Source organism: Simochromis diagramma, unplaced genomic scaffold (genome assembly GCF_900408965.1).
Source record: "Simochromis diagramma unplaced genomic scaffold, fSimDia1.1 OVJJ01000753.1, whole genome shotgun sequence".
NCBI classification, from domain to species: Eukaryota; Metazoa; Chordata; class Actinopteri; order Cichliformes; family Cichlidae; genus Simochromis; species Simochromis diagramma.
This window is the reverse complement of record NW_024387523.1, coordinates 24,208,466-24,235,411: the sequence shown is the minus strand read 5'-3', so window position 1 is coordinate 24,235,411 and position 26,946 is coordinate 24,208,466. Positions and strand designations below refer to the sequence as shown.

The 26,946-nt window shown below is 41.7% G+C and overlaps 1 protein-coding gene across 2 annotated transcripts; it reads right to left on the bottom strand.

Annotated features, from left to right (window-relative positions):
• Positions 1–755: 755 nt before the first annotated feature.
• Positions 756–26,641, bottom strand: tent4a (terminal nucleotidyltransferase 4A). Of its 2 annotated transcripts, none has more exons than XM_040020255.1 (13): positions 22,364–26,641; positions 17,930–18,053; positions 16,291–16,337; positions 16,029–16,149; positions 14,293–14,400; positions 9,118–9,246; positions 8,703–8,916; positions 7,303–7,429; positions 7,107–7,210; positions 6,777–6,958; positions 6,345–6,503; positions 5,934–6,107; positions 756–3,918 (listed from the first exon to the last, which is right to left on the bottom strand). In XM_040020255.1, the coding sequence occupies exons 1-13, from the start codon at positions 23,179–23,181 to the stop codon at positions 3,772–3,774; spliced, it is 2,454 nt and encodes an 817-aa protein (XP_039876189.1). In that variant the 5' UTR covers positions 23,182–26,641; the 3' UTR covers positions 756–3,771. The 2 variants fall into 2 exon arrangements, with proteins under 2 accessions (XP_039876189.1, XP_039876190.1); XM_040020256.1 differs by having other exon boundaries at positions 6,054–6,107.
• Positions 26,642–26,946: the final 305 nt, after the last annotated feature.

Genomic DNA, 26,946 nt, shown 5'->3' with positions numbered 1-26,946 from the left:
CCACCAGTTAGAGACTGGTTGCTGGCTGTCACTGAAATCTGTTACAAAGAGGATGCTACACCAAAAACCTTGTGACTGCTTTGGTCAATAGCAAATTGAGGCGCTTGATGACCTGTCTGCATATACTCACTAACAAAGAGGGAGAGAAACTTAAAGTACAAAACAGGAAACTTTTATTTTGACTTCAAAATCAAATTATGCCTTACAGCAGAAACCAGTTTCAAAAGGGGCAACTTTTACTTGGAAGGCAAATGGTCACTATAGACTGTGTACGTAGCACTTTTCGGGTTCACTACCACTTTGCAATTATTTAGTGTTTGCAGACATCTTCCACTCAATCCAGGCGTGACCTTTTCAACCAATTTCTCCCAGCAACCACTCGAAAACTCGCAGAAATCGAGGAATATTCATGTTTTCTTAGCAACTGGTGGTTGCCAACCGGTTCCTAGGCTTGTGTGACTCCGTCACTCACACTTAAATCAAATAGACAAACCCACACACAGACTGGCAGTTTTAAAATGTTTATTAAAAAATAAAATAGAAAAAAAATATTTACATAAAAATGTCAAAAAGAACAAAAAGAAGAAAAAAAAAAAAAAAAAAAAAAAAAAAAAAGAAAAGCTGGGCAGTGGTTCCCTCTGGCCACTGGTGTCCATTTCGAGGGTCACTGCTCACATGAATCAGCCAGGACACTGAGGGGCTGCCATCTTTCTCTGAACAGCAGCCACCAGTTTAAAATCCCTCATTGTATTGCAATGAAGAGGGGGGGTGTTAATATTACATTGCATCTACATGTACATGTGTATACCAAAATCTCAGCGGTCCAAGTCAAGTATCCAACTCTCCTCGCTTCCTTTTCCGCCTCACTTTTAAAACCATCGGGAGAAGTCAGGACAATGTGGAAGAGCGCAACTGAAGCTTTGACCTAATTGTTTTGACCCTCTGGTGAGGAAAAAGGAACAAAGGAAAGTAGACAGGGTGAGTTGGCTACACCGGACCGCTGAGATGCACAATTCTTTATTCCATACAGACTTCCTTGGATACTGCATGTCAGTCTTTGCTGTTAAGATTGCAGGCAACTCTAACCGAGCCAACAGCTTTCGATCCCCAATTTAATTTTTTTTTGTCTCAAATCATTGCTGGTTCTGAGCTCTAGAAGCAAAACGCGGCTGTAAGAATCTCAGTTTGAAAGGGTAACTTCATTCCTCTTGTTATCAAATTACTATTGGCCTACAACTGCATGAAAGTCAGTGCTGAATGTTCAATTCTGATTATTACCCTACAGACGCAAAATTATCTATAAAAAAAATAAAATAAAAATGTAATGGGGAATAATAGGGTGAGAGTGTATACGCCAGAAAACATCAAGAACTTCTCACCCTTTCCATTGGTCAATGATTTTGATTTTTCTGGTCAAATTTATTAAGTATGAAAGGAATTTGTAAGCTGGAGGTTATGATTAGCTCTTAATCAGCTCTGCCCTGTGACCTATCGGCCAAAACAGCAAACCTGCTGTGCAGTTCTGACCGACAGATCCGAGCTGCCATGGTTCAACAACAAAAAACAAAAACCAAAACAAAACAGTGCAACAGCAGTGAATGCGTGCAAGTAAGAAAAGGTCAGGAATTGTTGACGGACACTTTGGCCCTTTGCGAAGAGCACCTGCAGAGAGCAAGTCGCTCTGTGGGTGGCGCTCATTCGTGAACGATCGGGTGTACGATTACCAAAGAAAAAGAAAAATTCAACTGTGGTGGCGAGTCACGAGTCTTTCTCACACACGTTTCACTATGTCACACACTACACAGACTCAGACCCGACCACTGACATTAACATCCCCCTTGTTCCTTACATTTGACTGACAAGATGCAGAAATACTGGGTCTTAAACACATCATGGCCTTCATACAAACACAAGGGAGTTGTGGCACGGGTGTGGGTCAGGGGATGGGGGCTAGAGTTTACATGTGTTGGCTTGAGAAGTCTGACAGTCAGTAACATCACTCTAGTCCAACAAGCAGTGAGTGTTTTTTTTTTTTGGATACATTTTTTTTTTGCTTTTTTTGTCAATGGGAAAAAAATAACCCCAAAAATAAAATACAAGAATTGACACAATAATTAGAAGAATCCACTTGCATAGTAATAACACCGGCATGTGTAGTGTTTCTGGGCGAGTCACAGCCTTCGACAGCGTGTGTATTTGTGTGGCGCGGTGTGCTCGCAGGAAAACGTGGTACACACACACACACACACACACACACACACACCCCGAGTAAACACAAAGAAAGGCATTGCAAACAATTAGCGGAAGTACCTGGCAATCGAATACACACAAGATTCCTTAATGGAATCAAAATATAATTCCCTTCACTCAGGGTCCTTGGTTCAGGAAGAAACCCCCCCACGGCCCCACCCTCACTCCCTCCTCCTTTGTCCAGGACCACAAAAAAAAAAAAAAAGGAGAGAAACCTTATCGCTGAGCATCTAAAGTGTTGGTCTGCGCTAATTTACAGCTGCGGGAGAGAGCTGACCTCAGCCCTGGGATCAGATTTTCCACAGCCACGCCCCCTCTGACACAGCTCAGTGACTTTCTGCCCGCCATTCTTGATCTTCTAATTCAAGTCAGATAAGCTGTTGCCTTCGTGGCCCCAATGCTCCTACAAAAAATATTAACAACAACAACAACTTTAAAAGAAAAAATGAACACAAAGCCTAAACAAAACAGGCTGAAAATCCTCCGGGCGGAGAGAGATATGGCCAAGACAAAGCTATCAGGCCAGCCTTCTTTTGCCAGCCTTCTCTCCCCAAACGACAAAATGAGACAACGACACATTCCCGCAAGAGACGCAAACAGATACGCGCATTCACTCAATCCTCAGGTGGCCACAAAACTTGAGCCTCTCCCTGTGCTTCAAGGATATCCCAGGGCAGAGTTTCATTCCCTCAACTTCCCCTCAGCATGCCTTAGAAAAACTGGAGCGAGGAACAAAACTTCCACAGGGAATTTTTTTTTTTTCCCCCCCTTTTGTTGCCCACCTCGCCCATTTTCAGAAAACATGTGAAGAGAAATGATCAGAAATGCCAAGATGATGCTTTTCTGATACGGCTTCCCTTGAGCAGACCACATTTAAAGAGAGGAGAGAAGAAGAGGGGGGAGGGGTCATTTCAACCTGGGCCCATCTCAACCTGATGGAGAGATGTGCGCACACACACGCACACTTTAGAGATGCTGCCTGGGGAAAGGTTTCGTAAACAAAATTTAAAACTCTACAAAAATAAAATAACAGTATAAAAATGCCTTTACATATACACACACACGAAATTAAATAAGCTCTTACTTTAGTTTCAAAAAGAAAAATAACATTATTGCACAAAATGGAGGAAAAAAAAACGTTTGTTTTTAAGTGTATTAACTGTAAAAAGGAAACCGTGGGCAGCTTGGCTGCAAGGGTCGAGATGAGGTCAAGTGAGCTTAGCAATACTGTCAATGCCAAGTTCCAAAAAAGTAAACCGACCTGAACGCAGAGAAGGAAGACACAATACTGAAAAAAATGGAATTAAAGTCATGCAAAAAAAAGAAAAGAAAAAGGGGAGGGAAGGTACAGAGAGGAGGAAAATGCAGAGCTGAGGGCTGCTGTTCCATGTCGAGGAGCCCTCGGAGTAAAAACTGCTGGTCTCTGGTCCTCTTGTCTGCCTGTCCATCCTCCTTCAAGACGAACGAAGAGCCACGGCATGCGGTCGGAGAGGAGACGGAGGAAACGGCGAGGAGAGGTTTCTATCTGCTCAGGCTAACCGGCAGGCTGTCCCTCTTCCTGCGTCGCCAAGTGTTGCGGTGATGCTGCGTGTATCCACGGTTAGCCATAACAGCGTTGTTGACCAGTGGCGGATTGTGGAAGCCCTTCCCGTTGAACTTGGCTCCGTTCTGAAGAGAGATGGAGACGAGGAGAAGACTGAGGGAAAAGGATCAAAGCTGTGATCCCAACAGATTTGTGTGCGGACTTGTCTTTGTGGTTGCTCTGTGTTTAAACCACAACACAGAAATAAATGCACGCTGGAGCTAGAAGGCAGGAACCGATATACAAGCTGCCACTGCTGTGAAGAAGTCTTTGCCCCCTTCTTGGTTTCTTTTGTTTTGCATATTTGTCACATGCACATGATTCAGATCAAATAGATTTTTATATTAGACAGAAACATAATATTTGGCCCACTCTTCTTTCCAGGATTAAATTCAGACATATTGGAGGGTTTTCCACCATGACTGGCCTGTTTAAGGACACGCTAAAGCATCTCAATCAGACTGAAGTCTGGACTTAGACTAGTCCACTCCAAAACCATTTATTTAAAAAAAAAAAAAAAAAAAAAAAAAAAAACTGGTTATAACCCCAGTGTGTTTAAGCTTCAGAAGACAAACTGATGGTTGGACATTTTTCTGGATTTTCTAGAGTTCATGGTGCTCAGTTAAAACAAGTCATCCAGGTCCTGAAGCTGTAAAGCAGCTGCAGACCATCACACCATTAGCACCATCATGTTTTGACTATTGCAATGATGATCTTTTCTATAACATTCTGTGTTAGTTCCACAGCTGTTGTTTGATGGGCTCAAACTTTGCAAAAAGTTAAACTTTTGTCTTGTCAGTCCTCAGAATATTTTCAAAAATGTGGGACAAACGTTTTTTTGTTTTTTTAAGTTGGCAGCGTTTGTTTTTCCTAAGGAACTCTTACTGAGGCAAGTAAGGCCAGCAGTTCTGTATTTGTTGTTCTGGGTTCTTTTGAGACCTCCTAGATGAGTTTTTGAGGCTCTTAGACTATTTTTTGGCAGACCAGCCAATTCTGGAAAAGTTCATCAGTGTTTCAAGTTCTCTTCATTTGTGGACAGTTGATTGGCTGGATTCACAAAGCTTTGGAAATGTCTTTGTGACCTTTCCCAAACTAATAGACGGCAACGACTCCACGTTTCATCCTTTGAGTTTCTTTAGGTCACGGCATGATGATATGTTGCCTGTTAAGATCTTTTAGCCTACTTCACTTTGTTACACAGGATATGTTTTAAGTGATATCTTGATTCATCAGGTCGTGCAGTAATCAGACCTGAGTGCGGCTAGTGAAACTAAATTCATTTTTCCACATAATGTTAGGTAGGTTTGCATGGGTTTTTCCCCCTTAATACTCCAGTTATCTTTGTGTAATATTAAAATGTCTTTGATGATCTGAAACATTTAAGTGTGACAAATATGGGGAAAAAAACCCAAAACAAAATAAAAAAAGCGCACAGTATTATTTGTGCTCTTGTTTGATTGAACGTTTCCAAACGATAAAGACTCACAGGATTGGACAGACGAGTCATTTCAATGCTGAAGTAAACTCTTCAGTTTTTACATTTCGCAGTCAGTTTTTTAAAGCACTCACCACTTTTTAAACGTCACCAAAACATACGAAAAGCCAGCTGCAGATTTTGTCATATTCCCTTTTAGATATATTATGCATGTGGTATGGAAAACTAATTTCCATAAATAGATGTCTGGCATTTGTATCAAAACCAAACCTCTTCATGGTGCATGCATTAGGAGGCGTGGCTCCCTCTGGGTAATGCAGCGGCCACATTGACCAATCATTACAATAAACAGCAGCGACCAATGCGGTGCATATGGGTGAAAGCTAGCTTGGTTTAGCATAAAGGCGGGGCACAAGAAAATCACCAGTTTTTAAGCACTATCACAGCTGCAGCAATGTCATTAGTTATTGGAACGCAAATAGCAATTGAATTTTTTATGTAACCTGTACAGAATAATGACAGCATAAAATGAGAAATAACAAACGTAACATAGGATGAAGACGCTGAAGAGAGACAAGAAATGAAATGACAGAGTGGAAACCCTGTGTGGGAGACAAGGTTGTCTCAGTAGTGCATTTGAGTGTGGTTGTGGCATCCAGCGCCTACCTTATGTGTGTGGCTGGAGTGGGGACTGGGCGGAGGCTGGGGGCTGGAAGGGGCAGGGGCATGAGCATGGGCTGGGGGGTGCATGTGGAAGAAGGGGGGGAGCCCGGTGTCTATACACACCTGTCTGCCAGGCATGGAGTGCATTGCTAGACCACCGGGCAGTGAGACGCGAGCCTGGGGAAAGAGAGGCAGAATTTAAATTGGAAATCTAGTAGTTTAGTTTTTTTTAATCGAATACTGCAATAAAAATCTGCAAAAACCTGCACATTTTATGTCTTGTTCTCTACCCTACTGATTTAATATGCTTCATTTGTAGTCCAAATTTTAACCACCATATAATCCCATTTTACATGTAAAATTCAGGCTAATTCAGGCAATCACTGCTGCTTGTAGCCACGGCTGCGTGCCTACCTGGGAACCTGGAGGCATGAGCAGATGGTGTCCTCCCATGCCAGGTTTGCCGGTGCTCATGTTGAGGCCTGGAGTTAAAGCTAGGCCGAGTGGTGGGAAAGGCGGGTAAGCTGGCAGGGTTGGTGGAGGGAGGGGACATGGCAACGCTGAATCAGAGTCCTGATGGATCAAAGCAGAGGACATTGTTTAAAAAAATAAATAAATAAAAAAAGATTTCCATCTGAATACTAGAATAAAATGACAGTAAATTAAGCTGTACTACCATGAGAAATGATAAGAGGCATGTAGTCATGTCATGTGTGTGGCAACATTATCCTTTTATGCTGGATGTCAAGTGCATAATCAGAAGAAACTGTTTGGTATTTTTCAAGAACTACATCAGAAATACAAGCAGCGTGTGCATTGTTACTCGTCCTGCATGGGGTTTCTTACGTTATCAGACCCAGACAGTGAGGACACTGATGAGGCGGACGAGTGCTGCTGGGGGCTGGAGATGGACATGGGAGAGTCCGCGCTGTGGGGTGACACTGAATCCCTTTGCTGCTCATCTGACCCAACACCACCTCCCAGCACACAGTTCTCTTGCTCCGACACCGGCTTTTTGGGAGGCGACACTAAAGAAATAGGATTAGTGGTAAGAATATATATCATGCTTTTTTAAAAAAAAAAAAAAAAAAAAAAAAGCTGATGCTTAATGAGACAATTTAATAGCATCAATGGCAAAACTGCATCTATTTTGTTTTGAAACCCGATGATTTGTACCTCTGTTGTCCGGTCGCACCAAATCTCTGCCCCCCCACTTCTTAACGATCCATTCCCTGTAGTCGATCACTTCCTTGGTCAACCTGATTATTCTCCCCAATGTGCTGCAGGGACAAGATAGAAACATTTAAATAAAAAAAAAGCTCTTCTCTTATCTAAGGTGTCAGTATTACTTTTAAATAGCTTGGATTCTAACCTTTCACAGTCTTTGTTGGGATATGACTGTGCAAGCGGGGAGACAGCATGACTCAGGACAATGAAGGCATAATTAAACACCTCCTTGACTTGCATGGCACCGTAGGAACCCCTTCCCACGTCATTACCTACAAGGTGGAGGGGAAACGAGAGAGGAAAAATTTTAAAAAGACCAATTTAACCGGTTTTAACCAAGTTTTACATTTTCTAAAATTGTTAGTGGCTTTTAGATTACTTGTTACTTAATTGCAAAATGTGCAAAGCATGACTGATCTTAAAATGTATTATTCAACACACAATGGACAGAGTATTGGAGTGAGCTATATAAAAATACATGTGATTAAAGTGCACTATGCAGCATTTTGTATAATACAAGCTTTAAAAAATAAACCGTCAGTGAGTGAAATGCGAAATGGGATATTTGGGCCCTACACTAAATGCCTCAACGCTTTTCTTCAGCTTCCCTGCACCCCAATAAGCTAACGTTAGCCAAAGGAGAACACTAATCACTAAAGCCAGCAAATATCAGCTCTCAACACAAGACAAAACCAAAAATAGATGGCACTCTCCCCAAAGAGTCCACACTAGCTAGCTGCTTTAGTGGGTATTTAGCAAATTGTCTAAATTAGCGAGTAGTATACTGTTAGCCAATGCTAACCAGAAAAAACAAAAAAACAAAAACAAAACAAAACAAAACAAAAAAAAAAAAACCAAACAAACAAACAAACAAACAAAAAAAAGCCCCTTCTGGCCAAATGCATAGATGATTCAAGACAAGGACAAACCTGGGATAACATCAGCAGGGTATTTTCTTGACTGACTTTCATTTCATTTGGAGAATATAATTAGACTATAAGCCATCTCTGTTCTGGCTAATGCTAGCATGCCTTCTAACACAGATATAAGCTAAGCTCCAACACTGTGAGCTATCCAGCTTAGTAACATAAGGCCAGTTAATACTCCCTGGGCTGATCAGGATAGTGAATTAACTTTTTATTTTCAAGCTACTTTATCATCTAACACTGCAAACTACTACCAGAGTAACATAGCATAGCTAAATTAAAGCCAACTGGCTAAGTGTAGCTTTCAATAGCAAAAATATCTTAAAGTATTCAAAAAGTTTTCCAAATGTTTGTATTTTATGTCCGTTTTACATATATACAGCATCTTTAAAAATCATTTTATTGTTTTAAACAAATCAATCCAGGTTTAACCCTTTACAGTAATTGGTTTAAACATTTAGCTGCTGTGCCAGTCTTAAGACGAACACCAAATGATACTAAAAATTAAAATCAAACATAGTATGACACACTGATGACCTCTCTTTGGATCATAAATGCCAACCTGAAAATGTAGCTTAAAGTCTTATTTGTTTAGAGACAGATGGTATTTCACACACACCTGGAAGTAGAGGGTCCTCTATGTAGAGCATGGATGGCCTGTATCCATTTGTCATGCCCTTCATAATCTCCTCTTTGGCTATGTATGCGCCTCCATTTTTAATGCGAATCCCTGTTTTCAAGTAGTTGAAATTACGGCCGTACAACTCAAAGAACTCGATGAGTAACACTCCCAGGTTCTCACTGGGGTTGGTGGGATCGATACGAGGATGGAGCTGAAGAGAAAGGAAAGAGATTGGATTAGGGTGTATTTGAGACAACTGCTTCACTAATAAAGATTCGATTTTATGTTGTCCTACAACAGCTAATAAATTACTTCTGCTTATGCCACTATAAATACATATGCACACGATATTATCAAGCAGCACTACTACAACATAAGCCGCTTCAACTGTTGTGACATGACATCCCTGTACCTGTAGGAAACTGATGACCATGAGGATGAGACTGTAGGAGCTGATGCCCCCGGTGAAGACTTCGTTTAGATCCCTCTGCAGCAGAAACTGCTTCAGCACAAAGATCAGGTAAGGCAGCACTGGATACTTCTGAAAGCAAAATGCAGGGACAGATGTGGAATGAAAATGCCTGATTCAAACTATAGATTAAGTAAGAAAACACCAGAGCGCAGCACAGAATCTTAAGAGTAAACGCAGATAAAAACAAATTGACTCGGGCTCCAGCTACATAAATCACTCAGGAGAAAGAGGGTTTCTAATGAGATATATGTAGAACTGTGAGTCAGAAACGAGACTAGACTACATTATAAGTAAAGAGATGAAATGATGCGGCTGACTAGCACGTCAATCATTATCTCATTAAGGGTGTGAATCTTTGTCTAAAGAACAGCCTAATTCATGACTCAGGGACAGGCTGATGCTTTGATCCAAAGCGACGGTGAACAACTTTGAACGTGACGCAGTTTAATCTTGTAAACTAACTCGATTCAGAAACCACCCCAAAAAAAACAAAAACAAAAACAAAAAACACTTAGAACACAAGCCCAAATGAATCCAACAAATCAATAAGTCAACTTTAAATAAGAACTGTCTTATATAATGCTTTTCCTTATATTCATCATAAATATTGTTAAAAATTTGGATGGTCAATTTTTTATTTCCCGTTTTTGTTCTTGGCTTTGTATGATTTGAGTGATCCAAGTGATATGATTTGAGAATAGCAGATATCCTTATACAGTCACTGCAGGCACACAGAGACTATTACTACTAGGGCTGCACGATTAATCGTTAGAAAATCGCGATCTCGATTCATACTTATGTGCGATCTCATTTCCAAATGACAACGATTAAAAATAAATAAATTAAATTAAAAAAAAAAAAAGGTGACGATTGTACCGCATTTTGATCCGGGACGTAATCTGCATGAAAACAAGCGCTCACTCTTCCTGCTCAACAAATGACAAGGGCGGAGCCTTATACCATGTGATACAGAAGCTGGCTGCTAAAATTAGCAGGGAAAAAACAACGGAGAGCACGTCAGGGATGACGAGAAAGTGACAGGAGAAAATCCGTCCCGGTCAACCACCCAAACATCAATAACGGGAACCTTATACAGCGCTTCCCTATACACGTCGAACTCCCGCAGGCACAAAGAAATTACGGAGGCTATCACTTATCACCTGACCAAAGATATGGCTCCCATCAACACTGTGCAAAACAAGGGATTTAGGAAAATGATCAACACCCTAGACAAACGCTACACAGTGCCGTCCCGCAACTATTTTTCTATTGTTGCACTACCTGCTCTATACACGCAGTGTCAAGCAACGGTGGAGACGGAATTTCAAGCAGTACAACATTTTGCGGCAACAACAAAACGTGAGACATTTGTTTCTATGTTTATTTATTGTTTTTATGTTCAGTCTCAACTGTTACGAAGTTGATGTGCAGTTAATAAGTGCAATAAATATTTATACTGGAAAAGAGAATCGTGATCTCAATTCTAAGCCAAAAAAAATCGTGATTCTCATTTTATGCAAAATCGTGCAGCCCTAATTACTACTGAAAGTAATGTTTTTTTAGCAAGTCAACGAAGCTAAATACAGAAACTTTCAGTCGTTCAATGTACGAATTGTTACAACCCCGACTTCCAACTGTCAAGCTGCCAATTGGGCCAAACTTTCTAAAAAGCTATCAATATGAGGTGCGTGTGATAATCCAGAGGGACCTGTTTTTTGATTTTCCAATTGAAAAGGCAGCACAAGCTCCTGGCAGAATGTGTGTATCTGTGCCAGTGGAGCAGCAGAGCGCTGTCAACTTTTCAAATATCCTTTTAAGGAGTAAGAACAAGACTGCGGGATGCACTGAGGCACCTGGCCACTAGGGGTACAACGATACACAAAATTCACGGTTCGGTTCGATATTTTTTCGATACAAAAAAAATGTTCATGCCTTTTTAATTTGTCATTTATTAAATTTTCACGGCACATTCTGCACCACATCTCTGTGCGTTCATCATTTGTTTGAAGCCAGCTCACCTCCTGCAACTACTTTTCCGAGAATACGCGCTTCTTTTGTGGTTCGGACTCCTGACATTTCTTTGGAGGTGGAGGAACATCACAGTAATTGCTTAAAGGAGCTTCTTCGACATCTTTAAGAGTTCTAAACAAATGTCTGTCCTCCTCCTGAAAATCTTATGTATGCAAACACGCGTTGCAACTTCTTATCTTGTGCGCATTTTTTATTTTGACAGCGAATGCGCACCTGCGGACCACTTATGTGCACCCCCGGTTATATAGCTCGTCATATTGCAGCCACAGAAATTCTTTTGTCCATGAAACCATAAAGCTGCACTTTCTTTTTGCCTTATAGTCTGATTTGTCATAACTTTTCCGTTTTGTGGTAAGCTTTTCTTTGGCTGTCACTTCTTCACCCTGACCTGTCTTATTTGGCTCAGCAGAACTAAAATATATATCCTGCTGCTTTTACACACTCACATAAGCTCAGTGATTCTCTGCGCGATCAACCTCTCACATGTTTAAGCTTGCTGCGGGAGATTTCACTTGTCATGTTTGCATAGTAAGCTAACGATTGATAAGACGATGTCAGAGGAATTGGTGCGCAAATTATCATCACTCACCAATCAGTGCTGTCGCTCTCTATACACAGTTCGCACTATTGCAAAGTGAAAGCAAAAAAACAAGCGCAAATTCAAACGCGATTTCAATATGTCACATATTGACAGTGGCTCACCGATGCCAATGACATAATTACCCAGCTACATTTCTGAAAGAATGCAAAAGCATTGACATATATTTTTCCTTCCTACGATAGCCCGACGGGCAGGGCAGAGATAGATTTTGGTAGCCCGACTGGAAAAAAAAAATCGCTAGCCCCAGGACGTCGGGCTAGCGATATTGCGAGCCCTGTATCTGATTGAGGAATCACTCATCTTTGGAAAAGAGAGTTTATTACAGAGAAATGTCTCTTTCCAAAATAAAAGCTATACTATACGCTTCTTCTGGGCTATATTCTCAGCAGCATATTAAACATATCAGGTCCCCATAAGGAGAATCATGTGCTAACGGCTGTCTAAATGACTCGGGTAAAGTTTGTAGCATGCGTGCTTGTTGTTTTTGTCTGCTTCTACTTGTCTTTGCACTAGGATGATGTTGGAGTAAATGTGCAGTCATATTCGTTGTGTTCCCACTAGTGCTGTCAGCGTAAATCTCGTTGAACTGACGTTAACGCCACAACACGGCAAATCTCCGTTAACGAGCTACCGCGGATCGCCCCGTGCATGGGGCTGGACGGCCAACACGTTAACGAGCTAACTGCGCTAACACACTAGCTCCCACCCATGTAATTAAGCATTGCATGGCACATCCAACATACTGTTTTACTTTAGTCCATGACGCGCTTACCTTCAGGGTCATACGTCACATGAAAACCAAAATAGTTCCAAACGCCAGATCTGAATGAGGGTGGGGGAGGTTCAATTTGCCATGTTGCAAGGAGAGCTTAACTTCTGTCTCGCTAGCTTGCCCTGCGCTCAGTGAATCTGCGTTCAACTACTCCGCCTAGGCTGCACTGTCGAGCGCAGATCCACCGAGCGCTCAACACAGACAGCATCGTCAGAAGGAAAGTTGATAAAATAAATTAAAAATTTTGTATTGTTCGATACATATGCGTACCGAACCGAAAGCACTGTATCGAACGGTTCAATATCGATACGAATATCGTTGCACCCCTACTGGCCACCATGTGAAAATCAACTCTGAGGTGACCTTTCAATGACAAGACTGCACCGAGTCTGTCACACCCACATGTTCACAACATCAGCTCTCTGGGTTGGTGTAGTTTGTGGTTGTCAACAGCAGGCTTTCTCGCTGTGACGTGCATTCCCAGCGATCGCCGTTCCAACATGCAACCACGGCAGCAAACAAAAGCCCCAACAAAATCTGATAGCTTGCGGCAGCAGCGGCACCTGGAATTCCTTTCCCGCATTAGTTTCTAAAACTGTGACTAAAGTGGGCATGGATCAAACTCTAGTAGGAGTTTCTGTGCGAAACTCACCTCTGCTGTGCAGATTTAGCAACAAGAGCTTCAGCAGGACACAGACTCTGACGGAGTTAAATGGGGGCTTGACGGAGCGATGTTGCTGGTTCTGTTCCGGCTTCACTTTGGACATGAGATGAGCCGGTACAAGATTGGAGTGAAGTAAAGAGTAATGGTTTAAACTGCTGGGTAAGCTATATTCAAAGAGGGAATTTCCAATTTCCACCTCACTGCAAGACAGCAATTATGTGACTCCTCCAGTGGGTTTTTTTTTTTTTTTAAATTCAAATATGAAAACATGACCTTTTCCTGCTCTCTTCCTCCATCTGAGTGTATTCCTTCTACTGTGCACTGTTGCCTTCTGGTCTAAGTCAACAAAGAAAGCAGTACCAGAACTACACATAGCCATGAAGTTTGACTTTAGACAACAAATTATAGGAAATAACTAAGTCTCCCCCTCTGTGCCTAGTACGATTTAACACATTGCTCATAAGTAAGCAGCAGCAATGCAAGTCCCCATGTTAAAAACAGCAAATAATATGCCTTGCTTTGAGCTAATTCATTTAGCTAACAACTTGTCAGTCCATCACTACACCAAACATGGCCACTCCTAGCTCCATAAAGCCAGCGCCCACAACCAGGCAGCAGACTGGTGAAGTGTGTGAGTGAGGGTAGTTATTTGTGCTACTGCAAAAATAGGAGAAACATCCACAGCCAGCAGCCAGCGAAGCCCCGTGAGAGTGCTTTAAGATGGAGGGGTGATCATCAAAGAAAGGTCAAACAGTTTCCAGTGACTTTCATGTGTTTTTGCTTCAGAATCCCAGCTCTGTCCGCAAATCACAAATGCATCTTCAACCAAAGCCGTTGATCTAATTTGCAGTTTTAGGAACAGTGATCTGGTTTAAACCAAAATGTCATGAGTTCTAACTTCATGCTTTGTCCAGCTCTCCGTCAAATTTGATGAAAACCGGCTTAGTTTTGTGTGTAATCTTTCTGACACACAAACAGATATATGAAGTAATACCCCGTCTGTATCGCCAACCATGTAAAATCTCCAGCGCTGAAGGCACCTCTCACCTTCATGTAGCCTTTAATGAAGCTTGCAGCCTTGACTCCAGTCTCTACGTTAAAACTGATGTCCACCTTGACGTCAGTCCTCTGGTCGGTCAGCTTGATGATTGGCACCTGAAAGATGAAGTGAAATGGCTCAACAAACACTACAGTCATGTCTTTCTGTAAAAACATGCTCACTGTGTCCTGGAACACAAAGAGGAAAAAAGGGAAGGGGAAAAAAAGGAACAACTGTCCCAAATGACAAGCTTTTAGAAATAAAAGCTAATTCAAAAATGAAAACTCAGCCATTAACTACTTATTATCATGTCAGTCAAGAAGGCACTGAAGCCTGTGGTCGCTTGCCTGGTTGTGTGCACAGCCCACACGACGACTGTGCGGGCCACTGAGTTGCTGTTTTCAAATGTATCCCTGCAGGATAGGAGCTATAAACACCTCCGAAGTAGGTGCACACATTAGCCCGAGCTGCAGAGTGATGGCTTTGACACAATGAAGGGAAGTTGCTGTGGAACCGAAATGAGTCGATAAGTAAAGTATGACCGACCTCGGCTGAACAGATGACGGCAAGTTTTCATTTTGGGTGAACAAGAGCAGACAAAGTACGCACTTCAGCATTCGCATCATAGTGGTTTCCAAAAAACAGCAGACTATTAATCAAGAAAGAAATTGACAGAAAGTCCACCACAACTCAGGAAATGTGTCACCTGTGAGGCAAACAGATGGACGACACTGACAGTGTCTCACAGGTTAAAATGGACATTAAAGGGAATAAGTCAAAGCTTTATACTTCTGGGCACTGGAAGTGCACAAGAGCTTTTTGGTGGCAAATTTTGTTTGCCTGGATTTCTTCCAGCTCTCCTCTTGATTTCTCTTTACTGGAGCTACAAGCATTTATTAGTTAGTGTGAAGAACTATCATTTTATCATTAGGCCAAAGCAATCAATTACTATTTTATACACAGGGTGGAAATTTATCATGTAGTTCCTTACTGAGAAATAAGTAGTTTTTAATTTTGACATTTATGTTAATTTTCTGAATTGTCTTTATTAATCCGTCTGTTTCTGTAGAAACATTTCACAAGTTTCTTTTGTAGAAAATACTGAGCTATAAAGAAACAGATGTCATGTAGAGCCCAGCTGATACAGCAGGTGATTTAACAATGTGACGTATTTGACAACTGATTTTTTTTTTTGAGGCCCACAAAACAGATTTCCATCAAGTTTATTATGAGTTTCATTTATGTTTTCCATTTTCTTCAAATACTCTTTTATGCTACTCCGGACTCTGTTGCTAACCAGGAAATTGCAGATATCGTGTCAACAAGCCATGCTTTTCATTTAGCAGCCACTGTGAATGGCAATACAGTTAGATTTGCAAGTCGCCAATCTATGGTCCAACAATAAATCAGTGCGGCTCGACTAGCTAACAGGTATCCAACTAAACCTATGGGATAGTTTGGACTAATATATTAGAAAGCATTTTTCACCATCAAGTGTTAGTTTTTCTTTGTTTTGTTTTTTTTAAGAAATACCAGCCAATAACTCGTTAAAGTCTTCTCAACCAGCTGCAATAAAGGATCAGTTGCTGGCCGCTATGAACGCAGAAAATAGCCAATATTGGCTGATAGTATTGTCCCACCAATAAATCAGCTGTGCTCCAGTGTGATGGCCCAAATGCAATGACATGCTATAGGTGCACACAGGCACAGAGTGGAGAAGCACGACCTGCTTGTCTCTACTTACTGTAGCCTTGTCCAGCACTTTAATGGAGTTAGGGTCGGCAACTTCATGCTTGCGAAGAGCTTGTTCAAGCTCTTGCAGTGGCGGGCGCTCCCACTTCCCAGTCACCATCAGGTCAATATCACTAAGGGCAAAAAACATACATGAACTAATTTAAACAAACATTAATTAGTCCTAAAATTTAAATGACCTCACAGCAAAACAAATCAGGAACAAAATTAAGTTGGCTATTTAAAAACTGAATAAATTTAAATCCTGCTCTTACCTTGTTGGAAGGTACAGCCCTGTGCTGAAGCTGCCATATATTTGGACCTGGCAAAACATGGTTACAGAAGTGTGAAAATGACCAAAAATCACTGTCATTCATGGCATACAAGCTGACGTGTTACAGCTCTTCACATCACATTCTAACCATAAAGGGCTTGGCAACTTGCAACAACTACACTTCTAGCTCATTTGCGGTGGTGCTGTATATATCCAGTTCAAATGTTTGCAAACGACCAGGACTTAGGCATTTCCGGCTCCCTACTTCAGAGACTGTAAACACTGCCAAGTTAAGTACGCTGCCAAATTAAGTACACAATAGCAAAGAACAAAAATGCTGTGCTTGAGGGCTGCAAGTGAATGCTCTCCAAAGGAAGCGGAGTCATTTCCTTTTCCGTCAAGGCAAAAGCACCACGACAGGCCAGGGTAAATACATGGAAATGAAAAGGGAGGCTGGGACAATCCGAGGCTTGATCCATTTACCTGACAATGTGGCTCACAGCAGAAGTGGTGAAGACTGGCAGCCAACAAATCACTGCTGCGCTTGTTTTACATGATTAAGCAACGAGAGAGGCGGTGCATCAACCGCGCCTCGCTGTACTCTTCTCAACCAGCTGCAAGATCCTCCATCACAATTTCTACACCTCTCAAGTGCGAGTACAGACACTAATTTTTCTGTTTTAAAGAGTGTCTCATAACTGCTTTCCAGTTAGTTAATTATGTTGTCATTCCTTCTAAGGAAACTACAAAACAGTGGTAGTATGAGGTCAGTTTTTGTTGGGTCTGACACATAGTACTTTTGTTGAAGAGGAACAGTTTGGTCAAAAGTGTGAGTAAGAGATCGATGCCAATCTCACGTCTGTCTGTTATTTAGAAAATTAAAACTAGGAGTCTGTTTGTTAGCTTGCGGTTTAACAGGAGGAGGGGTGACATGTGCCAGACTGAAACTTGGACATGCACACCTACGGTCCTGTGACGCTGCCAGGTAATTAAGTCACTAAACCTGGCCAAAAAACATCCGAGCTGACTAATCTCTCACGCCCAATCACACTTCCTGATCGCAATAACTGATGTCATCTCTTGTCCAGTGATATTTCAAATGTCCTATTAATACATTTTGTCTTTATAGTTTTTGAAATGTTTGTGCCTAATTTAAGCTCATTTTTAAGGGTTGTAGCCTAATGAAATTATTCAGTCAAAAATAAATAGTTTTTAAAAAGCACTAGCCGAATTTTCAAAATTTAAGCATGTTCCTTTAAATAATAAAATCATTGAATTAAAATGTACAGCTGTTAAAGGAGGGTGTAGTGAGAGCAAGGCTGGTATGCATAGATGTGCACAGTTAAAAAACAAACAGTTGGTGCTCCACCTGCTGTGGATCCAGGTTAGTTTCAAAGACTGCCAGCTGCGGCCCAAAAAGATCAAAGGTAGCGTCTTTTTCCCCAGACAGAGAAAGAAAAAATAAAATAATAATAATTTATAAAAAAAAAAAAAAAGGGGGGGGGGGGGGGGAGACACTGTACTGTATTGAAACATTTGATAGTTTCAGCTATGATTTAGGAACACTGACAGGATATCAGTGAAGTCTCTGATTTATGCTGATCCAAACAAACATGTGTGCGTGTGCATGCGTGACATACATCGACAGTAGGCCACAGCTCCTTGATGACCACCTCTATCCGGTTCACCACCTCCTTCCTCATAGCTGCCTCCTCCGGCCGAGGAGATATGTATTTGTAGAAATCCATCACCTCTTCGTGGAGTCTGGACAAAAGGACAAATAAGGGTTAAGTACAAGAATGAACTAAAAAATAATCCAACTACGTGGTCACTGCTCTGGAAAGGTTCACACTGCTACTGCCGATGTACTAACAAAGCTCATGATTACATGGACACTGCAAACTGCGAAACACTGCAACAGCTTATTAAAACATAATCGATGCCACAAGCAGATCTCAAGGTGTAATGAATATGCACCTCAGCCTGGTAGTGTTACAGCACTAATGAAAGCTTCCCTAATGAAAATGAACTTCGACTTGCAAGAGTGTCACAGGGTTCAAAACCTTCAGGAAGTGGCTTCTCATTTTAGCAGGTACCGATCGTCATGTTCAGTGTTTAATATGACAAATGCGGCAGGTGGTGGATTGTATCAGCTGTTGCTAATGAACCTCAACTCTACAAGTGATTGATGACAGCCCCCACCCCCAAAAAAGCATCACTCTGTAACATCCCGGTAAAACCAGATCACGAGTAATGCTTCTTCTCTGCACCACAGTGTCATTTGAGAAAGCGCATTATCCCAAATAAGCTGCCATGTAAGGGGACTTATACTCAGTTCCAGCTTCGTATTCTTACTCTCAGACTCCAGATTAGCTTTTCACAATTCACACATCAATATAATCCTTAATCATCTTACACTGGTCCCCAGTTCATGCTCTGTCTGAAGGGGGAACAGAAGGTTTGAACAGCAGGTGGGAGGGGCGGGAGATGACCATATTGGGGATATCTGCTCTCACTGACATCATAGAGAGCCAGGAGTAGAAGAAAAAAAAAAAATAGTGTTTTTAAAACCATCTGAGCCCAAGCTTTCAGGTCACAGAGGTACATAAACTGACCTCAAACTTTGTTTAATGTTTCTATCATTAAAGCATTACATATGTGAGACAATGAGAAAAGAATTTTAGGTCTCCAAGTATTTTCAGACAGTAAGTTTTATATTATATTGTTAAAGTGATTAAAATGGGTAATATTCCAGTGGAGTAAGAGTTACATTTAACAGTTGCATATTATGTTCTTTGGACATCTAGGCAAATTTTATTTGAAATTGCTGACGGCACGTTAGACTAGCATGGGCCCACTTTAAATTAGGAATCCATTAGCTAGCAGTGACCCTGTTGACTGATATCAACATACTGGAAAATAAAATGCCATTAACCAGTGTCGCTGGCCCATATGCGTCAGCTGTGGTGCTGTGCGATACTGCAAATTTTGTTATGATCCAATACCGAGGAAATGCAGCCATATTGCAGACACTGATACGTTTAGTGCATCAAATGGCTTATGCAGTGGAGAACACTGTGTCATGACTTATGAGATTAATTATCAATAATTTGTAAACTGAACATTTTAATTTTTCATAGTGGATGTTTGAGATTTTTGAGGGGGTTTCTTACATTTCCCCCAAAAGTAAAACGTTAACACAGTTCAGTGGGCTACATACTGAACTCGGAGAATACAAACAAACGATCAATCCTATTCCTCTAGTATCGATCCAATACCAGTGTTTGGGTTGGGTCATTTAGACTGATCTGACCACCTGTAATTGGCTGTGTCGCAAAAATTTTAAGATTCTTTCTTTTAAATAAAAAAAACTTTAAAAAAAAAATTTTTAAAAAAAAAAAAAGCTGCATAGATGTTACATTGTTATTTTATTGATCTGTTGTTATTTCTAAATCATTGCATCCCTGTTTCAGATCATAGTAATAACAAATTTCAAACAGTCTTATTTTGAACTGGTGCCCTCGTTTGATCAAGAAGCTACAGCTGTTATTTCAGCATATCAAACAGATTTCTTGGGAAAATGGAGATAAATATTGGATTTGACTGGAAGATTCCCAATACTGTGATAATGGAAAACTCAATTAGGAAATCTGGTCTAATTGTGAAGTCTGAAAATGCATAAATATATTTTGGAATTGCAACTTTGTAAAACCACGTTACTAAACCTGCCTGCTTCAGTAACAGTCAAACTGAAATAATTTGATATATTTGGGTTTTTTAAAAAAAAAAAAAAAAAAAAAAAAAACATAAGTTTTTCTATGCCTTTATGAGAAGTCTCTTTGATCAGTACCAATTTAACCATCCTAGATTCGGCTAACTGTAGCCCTGCCCCATATTGTAACCACCAAGCCAAAAATAAGCCTGAACTAAAGTGGTCAACGTGCAGAGGAGCTACGCTTTGCAGAATACTCATCTTCACTGAATACATTTGGCTTACGGAAAGACAACGGCACAACACACACCTGAGGTTTTGAGTGGAAATTGACCAAGGTTTAAGCAAAACACTGGAGGGCCAGAGTAGGCCTGGGAGTCTCCCAGGCCCGTTGTTGATATGGATTTGTGTTTGACAGCAGGGCACATATAATGTACAGATTTCTGACCAGTTAAATGCCTTCGAACAGAGGAAGTCTGTTTGACCCATTCATTTTTTTTTTTTTCCTAGGAATGCATGCCACGATGCCAGTGTGAAATACAGAACAGGGGGGGACTGTCACAATCAATTACCAGAGCCCTGAAGAAAATGCACTCAGCCCCATGGGCCCACTCCTTGGTGAAAACTCTGTCAGCAAACCAGTCAGTCCAGCGTGTATCCATGCTAACCGTCCAACGATTACACTCCACACAGCCCACAGTTAGAATAATAGCTATTACCAGAGCCATCCCTGACAAGCAATCTTACAGTAAACACTCAAAGCTTACAACTTTACTCCACCACAACATACAAGTATTTTTATGTTCACACTGTTCCAGTTTGTAGTGAAACTCCCTCTCTGTGCAGAACTTTAAAGGGCACCCCTGAAGGCAAACCAAAGCAACACTAGTCGGCACACAAGCTGAAACTTGTGTCAGAAAACTTGTAGAACCACGAATTACAAGATGAAATTCACTGTGGTTTCAGAAGAAAACATTCATTAACAACTTCAAATTTCTCAGCTCACTTAGATTTCACTGCAATTGGGAAACTCTGCATCACGCATGTGGAACTGCTTTCGTGACAAACACTGTTTCGTTGTTACAGAAGATTCCCAGATGGGTGCAAGCAGCCATTACAAATATCACAAATTCCTGCAACACATTCAGAAATTCTTCGCTCATTTGTTTCAGGAGTGCTTCGGTTAGTGCTCAGTTATACTTGAAAATCAAAAGCTATTCAGTTAGTGTTTTTATTACACCAACAATGCAGATATTGCAAATTTAAACAACCCTTATTTACCATTTATAGACATTAATTTTAGGTGAACTCAATACTAAGAAAATATAGCTAATCTGTGGCTAAAGCGAGTTCCTGGAAACTGATTTTAATCATACTTCAGTACTCTGGGATCCACCCTGTATGTTATGTCATATTGGCAGATCTCTACAAAGAATAACCTGCAAATAGGGAGTGCACCCAAATTAACTTGGGCACAAAGGTAATTAATTCTGAACTAAAGCACGTACCTTGCACATAACTAGTCCTTTCCCCCCACAAATTGTATCGAATTATGTTTAAAACAGTCAATATTGAGAATTAATCTCGCAGGTTTCACCTCCCACGCTCACTGTCAGATTGCCAGATTACTTTTCGGATTCACCACAGCAGATTGCTAACAGGTTAAGTGCAGTTGTCCATATCGTTCAAATTAAGCTGGTTTCAACCTCGTCAACAAAAAAAATGTTGTAAATAGATTATCATATTTAATTTCTAGTTCTGTGTAATTACATTTCACTGGAGGAATAAAAAGGTTGTAATTCTGTTTTAAACAGTTTTTCCCGTTAAGTCCAGCCTGCATAGGAAACCGTTGGGTAAATTAGCTTTAGGCTCCTCGTTTAGGCTAACTAACGGACTACATTTAAAAGCAGCGTATCCGGTCGGCACCTTCTAAATAAATAGACCATTAAGAAAATCTACTCAAACTCGCTTCACGCCAACACATTATTCAACACTTCAGAATACATTTTATTGCTTTACTTAAAAGTTGGGCTCGACAGCTTGCTGGAATTATCGTGTTCGGTAACGGCCCAGTTTAACCTTCTGAATACCAAATCACGGCACTTCCGGTCTTTTTCTGGCCGTCTGCGGCTGCCTTTACGCAGCTATAACGGTTAGCTAATCAGCCAACGGCAAGAAGAAAAATGTCCAGCTTACTCTCCAGTACTCAGTGTACCGCCATAATCCAACTGCATTGCAAAACAAGAGTATAATATATAACTATACTGTTTATATTGCCAAACAGACGACAGCGTCAGGAGACGTTTGTCAACTTATTACAGCTTATTTCACCACAAATCAGCGATGCGGTTAAGTCACTCACCCGAGTACCCCTGGGCTGTACTCCCTCGTCTTCCAGGGCGTGCAAGTGCTCGCATAATTGCCATTAGTGCAGTTGGAAATCGAATAATTCATCCCATAAGTGCTCGCCTTGTTGTCACTTTTCCTTCGGCCCGGGTGGTGACTGTGTGGTTGATTAATAGGTACAGAGGGGTGAACCTGATGCTGGTTCACGCAAATCTGCTGTAACTTGAAAGCCTGGTGCTCCTGCGGGTGACGGTGATGGTAAAGGTTGACATTATTGTCCATGCTGTCTCTCAAGTTGAAGAGCAGGTTGGCACCCCCGACGTTGTTATTAATACTCCCCGTAACATTTCTATCCATAGTCCTCTCGAGTGAGCAGCTGGAGGGGGGACTGTCCGTCCCGGATTCCTGCGAAGACGACGAGGCAGATCCCGTTTTATGGGACGCAGTTTTCCCCTCACCTGGTTCGCTGATGTTCGACGGGGTTAAAGAGTTGTGTACGTTCCTGTTGGACAGTGCTCTCCCCAGCGGAGGAATCGCATTGCCGTTACCGCTACTACTGTGTGCAGCGCCGTTCGTGATGCTACGATGGCTGCTGCCGTTGCTCAGGCTTCCTGTAACGTTACCGTTGCTGCTGCAGATGCTCTTGCTCGAAGCCACGGCGGTCGCCACATTTTTTAAAACCGCGTAATTCACACACTGGTTGTGGTTTTGATTGTGGAGCTGCTGCTGAGCGGAGAGAGTCCGTACTCCCTGAGAGGTCTCCCAGACGTGCATCCATAAGGCGTTCGCAGGTCCTTTCTGTTCGGGCTGAATCCAAGCTACCCTCGGATCCATTCAACTTCTTTCTCTGGTAACCCCCCCGACAAGTCCCTAACACTTCCGAGCCCGTGATGAACCTGCGCCGCTTCTCGGACCTTTCAAAGGTCGCTACGCTGTCCGGGGTTACGAGAACAGACGCGTTTGAACATTAAACCGAATTAGGACCATTGATAAAGTGGCCCCCTTTTACACCGCTAGCTCGAAAATTTGCTAGCTGATTCCTACGGGAATTCAATATGGCGTATGCTCTTCAAAATCCACACGCATGCGTCCTACCAGGGATTTCTTAAATGATGACTGCGCCCCCCCCCAATCCGCCCACTCCTTTATCGCTCCTCAGCCGGGAGACGGATGATTTGCAGGGAATAAATATTAGAATTTTTATTTGATAAATAATTCACTGGACAACAAATGAGGTACACGGTAAACGTCGATAATGAATAAAATGACCTGGGGTCTTTCTATTTTTATTTTTTTTATTTTTTAAATAAAGCAGGGCCTGGCAGTCCGCAGATCCTTGTGCGCTCAGTTTCAACTTCCCCGCTTTCACCAGTGGGTGGAGGAATGGATGGGTGGGTTCAGAGGGGATCCCCATCAACACGAGACCGGACAGAAGCTTATTGTTGCACAAATGATTGACTATTAACGTCCTGGACACGAATGCATGTCTTGAAATATTCACGGATTAAAGAGAAATCAGATATATAGATTTCCCCAATTTATATGTTATATACTCATTAGACTAGAGTTCGGGGACATTAACAGATTTGGCCCTGCAGAATACCTGACTTTTTCCGTGGGTGATCTAGCTATGGATCCGCAGCTTCCTCTGAAAGACAAAAACTGGAACTATGTAACTTTTAAGGAAAGTATAATTTACTTCAAAAGAAGATCAGGCCATGAGACTGTCGGCATCCCAAACACTTGCTCGAGGCCACAAACTCTGGCCCTTGAAATGCTGCTCACATACACACAGCAGTAAGCCTACACTGCAGTGCAAACACAGACTGTATATAAGGACATAGAGGCTTTTCATACGATCTAAGTACAACAACACAGTAACATGGTCCCCCCCGTCTAAGCTTAAAAGGGCCTCCTTTTCCCCCGTTTATTATTTCAGATGCACACTGCGGACCTGGATTCCAAATGTTCATTTTGAAGTGAAGCACAGCAGGTGGTGTTCATCATCCCAGTATCTCAATACTGCCCAGGCCCCACCGGTAACAGCAATTTCCCAAGCCATTAAACACTACGGTGAAGGAGTGGCAGGCAGGATAACCAGCACCTTCTGGGATGTGTATGTATTTCTTTTTAAAGAGTATCTTGCATAATGCCTGCCCCCAACCTCTGCTACTCACGTGCAGCATGTGACATAGCCAAAGAAACTCCCCCCTAGAGCAAACTATGTGTCGGCTAGGATATGCAGCTCGCCATAAAACACACTCGGGCACACACACAGATGCTTACTCCCACTGTACGCCTGCAGAAAGCCAATCTCTTCTTCCTATCTTTTCCATTTTACACTGCATGAAACACGGGCACTGACAAAGCACACTGAATAGGTTATTCCTCTCATCTCTCATGTCACGGACTCAGCTCGAGCCGAGCGCCGACACAGACTATGTCTCAGCGTGCGTGTCGTTTCAAGGCTGGTTTGCCTCATTGTCAGCTTTTATGGGATTACAACATTGGTGACGACTGGACCGTAGCTGACAGACACCTAAAAGATGCACACGAACACACACACGCACAGAAACAACAACACAGGAGAAGCTGGAGAAGCCACTAATATGCTCACAGGCATAACAGTAATAGGAGATAATATTAAGGAAGCAGGCAGTTGTCTGAGGCTGCATGTGGCTTGAATAGTAATGAGGCTGCAGTATGTTCCAGATATTTAACCCACATTAGTGGGAAGCTGCGCTTACAATGTCAGCAGCCATTACACTGTTTCTACATGTGAGCGTATTGCCTGTGGTGCGTTGCCCCCACTGTGCAGTTAGGTACAGTAATAACAAGGACATCATTAGAATGAACCCACTGATTATCATCTAACCGCAGAGCAGGTTCAAAACTGCAAATCTGGGCCATCGACTTTATATGCAGTCTGTGGTCTGAACCTACAGTCCAAACTGTACCACCTGAATGCAAGATGGGGGGGTTAAAAGAGTTTAAACCTAGGAGGTGTAGGTGTGTTAATATGCGCCATCTACAGGTAAAGAGAACATCTTCAAACTGTTGTCCATCGCCTGCATTCTGGGTGCAAAGGAGGGATCCTGCACCATTTACAAAATCATAACCAAGGGATTTTAAGACCTCAGTACACACAAAGGAAGACCAAGAGATCATACTGATAGTTATGACAGGGCAGAAATCAGTGCAACACCAAGTACGCTGTTTTTCTTCATGCATGACAATAAACTGAATATTTCTGTTAAAGTTAATGTTAAACAATTTGACATAAAACAGAAACTTTATATATTATAAAGTTCACCTGCACTGTTATACAGAAATTTTACACGGAATCTAAGACTAGGACTTCATGTTTCCTTTAATTTCAGACTTTTTGAGATAATATTTTGTACAAAGTCTAGTCCTATCCATGGGAGGCAAGACTGGACCCATAAATAAACAAATAAATAACTAAAGCAGCTATCACATTACCGCCTGGCTTAGGACTCCATGTTGCCATGTTGGTTTTCCCCCTTTTATAGCAAGCAGTGGCCATATTTGAAGAAGAGGGTGGATCGCTAACTTATCAACTGGACTTGACTGTTTTGAACCCTTCGTCATTTTCACTGTTGCTTCCAATGGCCACTCATACAATAAATGGCCTGTATTTGTATAGCGCTTCACTAGTCTCTAAGGACCCCAAAGCGCTTTACACATTCAGTCATCCACCCATTCACACACTGGTGATGGCAAGCTACATTGTAGCCACAGCCACCCTAGGGCGCACTGACAGAGGCGACAATAGTGACTTGTCAATCACAAGGTTGAGCCAGTCATAAACATTTCATGCTTTATCCTTATTTCCCTCTTATTGGGTCCACAGTTTACAAAATGAACATCTTATTGTTTTCAATAAATCTTGAAAGTAGATTTCCAGGCTGGCTTTACTTTTCACATCGGAAAGCTGTGTCCATCTTTTATATACAGTCTATGACTTGCAAGACAGGCAGAACATGCAGCAGTGGCTTGTTATTTTACTTTTCTACCACAGATGTGTGTTTGTTCGCATGCAGCAGTCTTAAAGGCTGAAGGTTGTTAATGCTGCTTAGTTGTTGCTTTTCCACGTTACATTAAATTATATAGCATGCGTATATTAAATATTACTTGTATCCAGAGCCTGTGTGTCTAAGTTTGGGACCAACAAGCCATTACACAGTGCATGAAGATGAATGGTATTACAGGCAAATGGCACGCTCAGTTGTAAATAGTGTCTGTGTAATATAGTGATGCAATTACAAGGAGCCCAGACAGAGGATGCACAACTAGAAAAACAAACATCCTGGAAAAAAGAGAGAGAAGGTGGGGGTATGAAGGACGTCACTCTGCAAAGCAGCCATCATTTATCATCACACTCAGACGCAGCAGTCAAAGTATTTATTGGTGACAAAGTGTAAAAATCCCTTTATCAAATTCCTAAAGACATGACCTCAGTTGTGACAGGAAAAGGACTTCATCAGGAAATGAGTGAGCAAACTTTAAAGATAACTGCACTTCTTTTGAATAAAAAGTCATTTTTAAAACCCACCCAAAAAAAGGGCACCTGAGTAC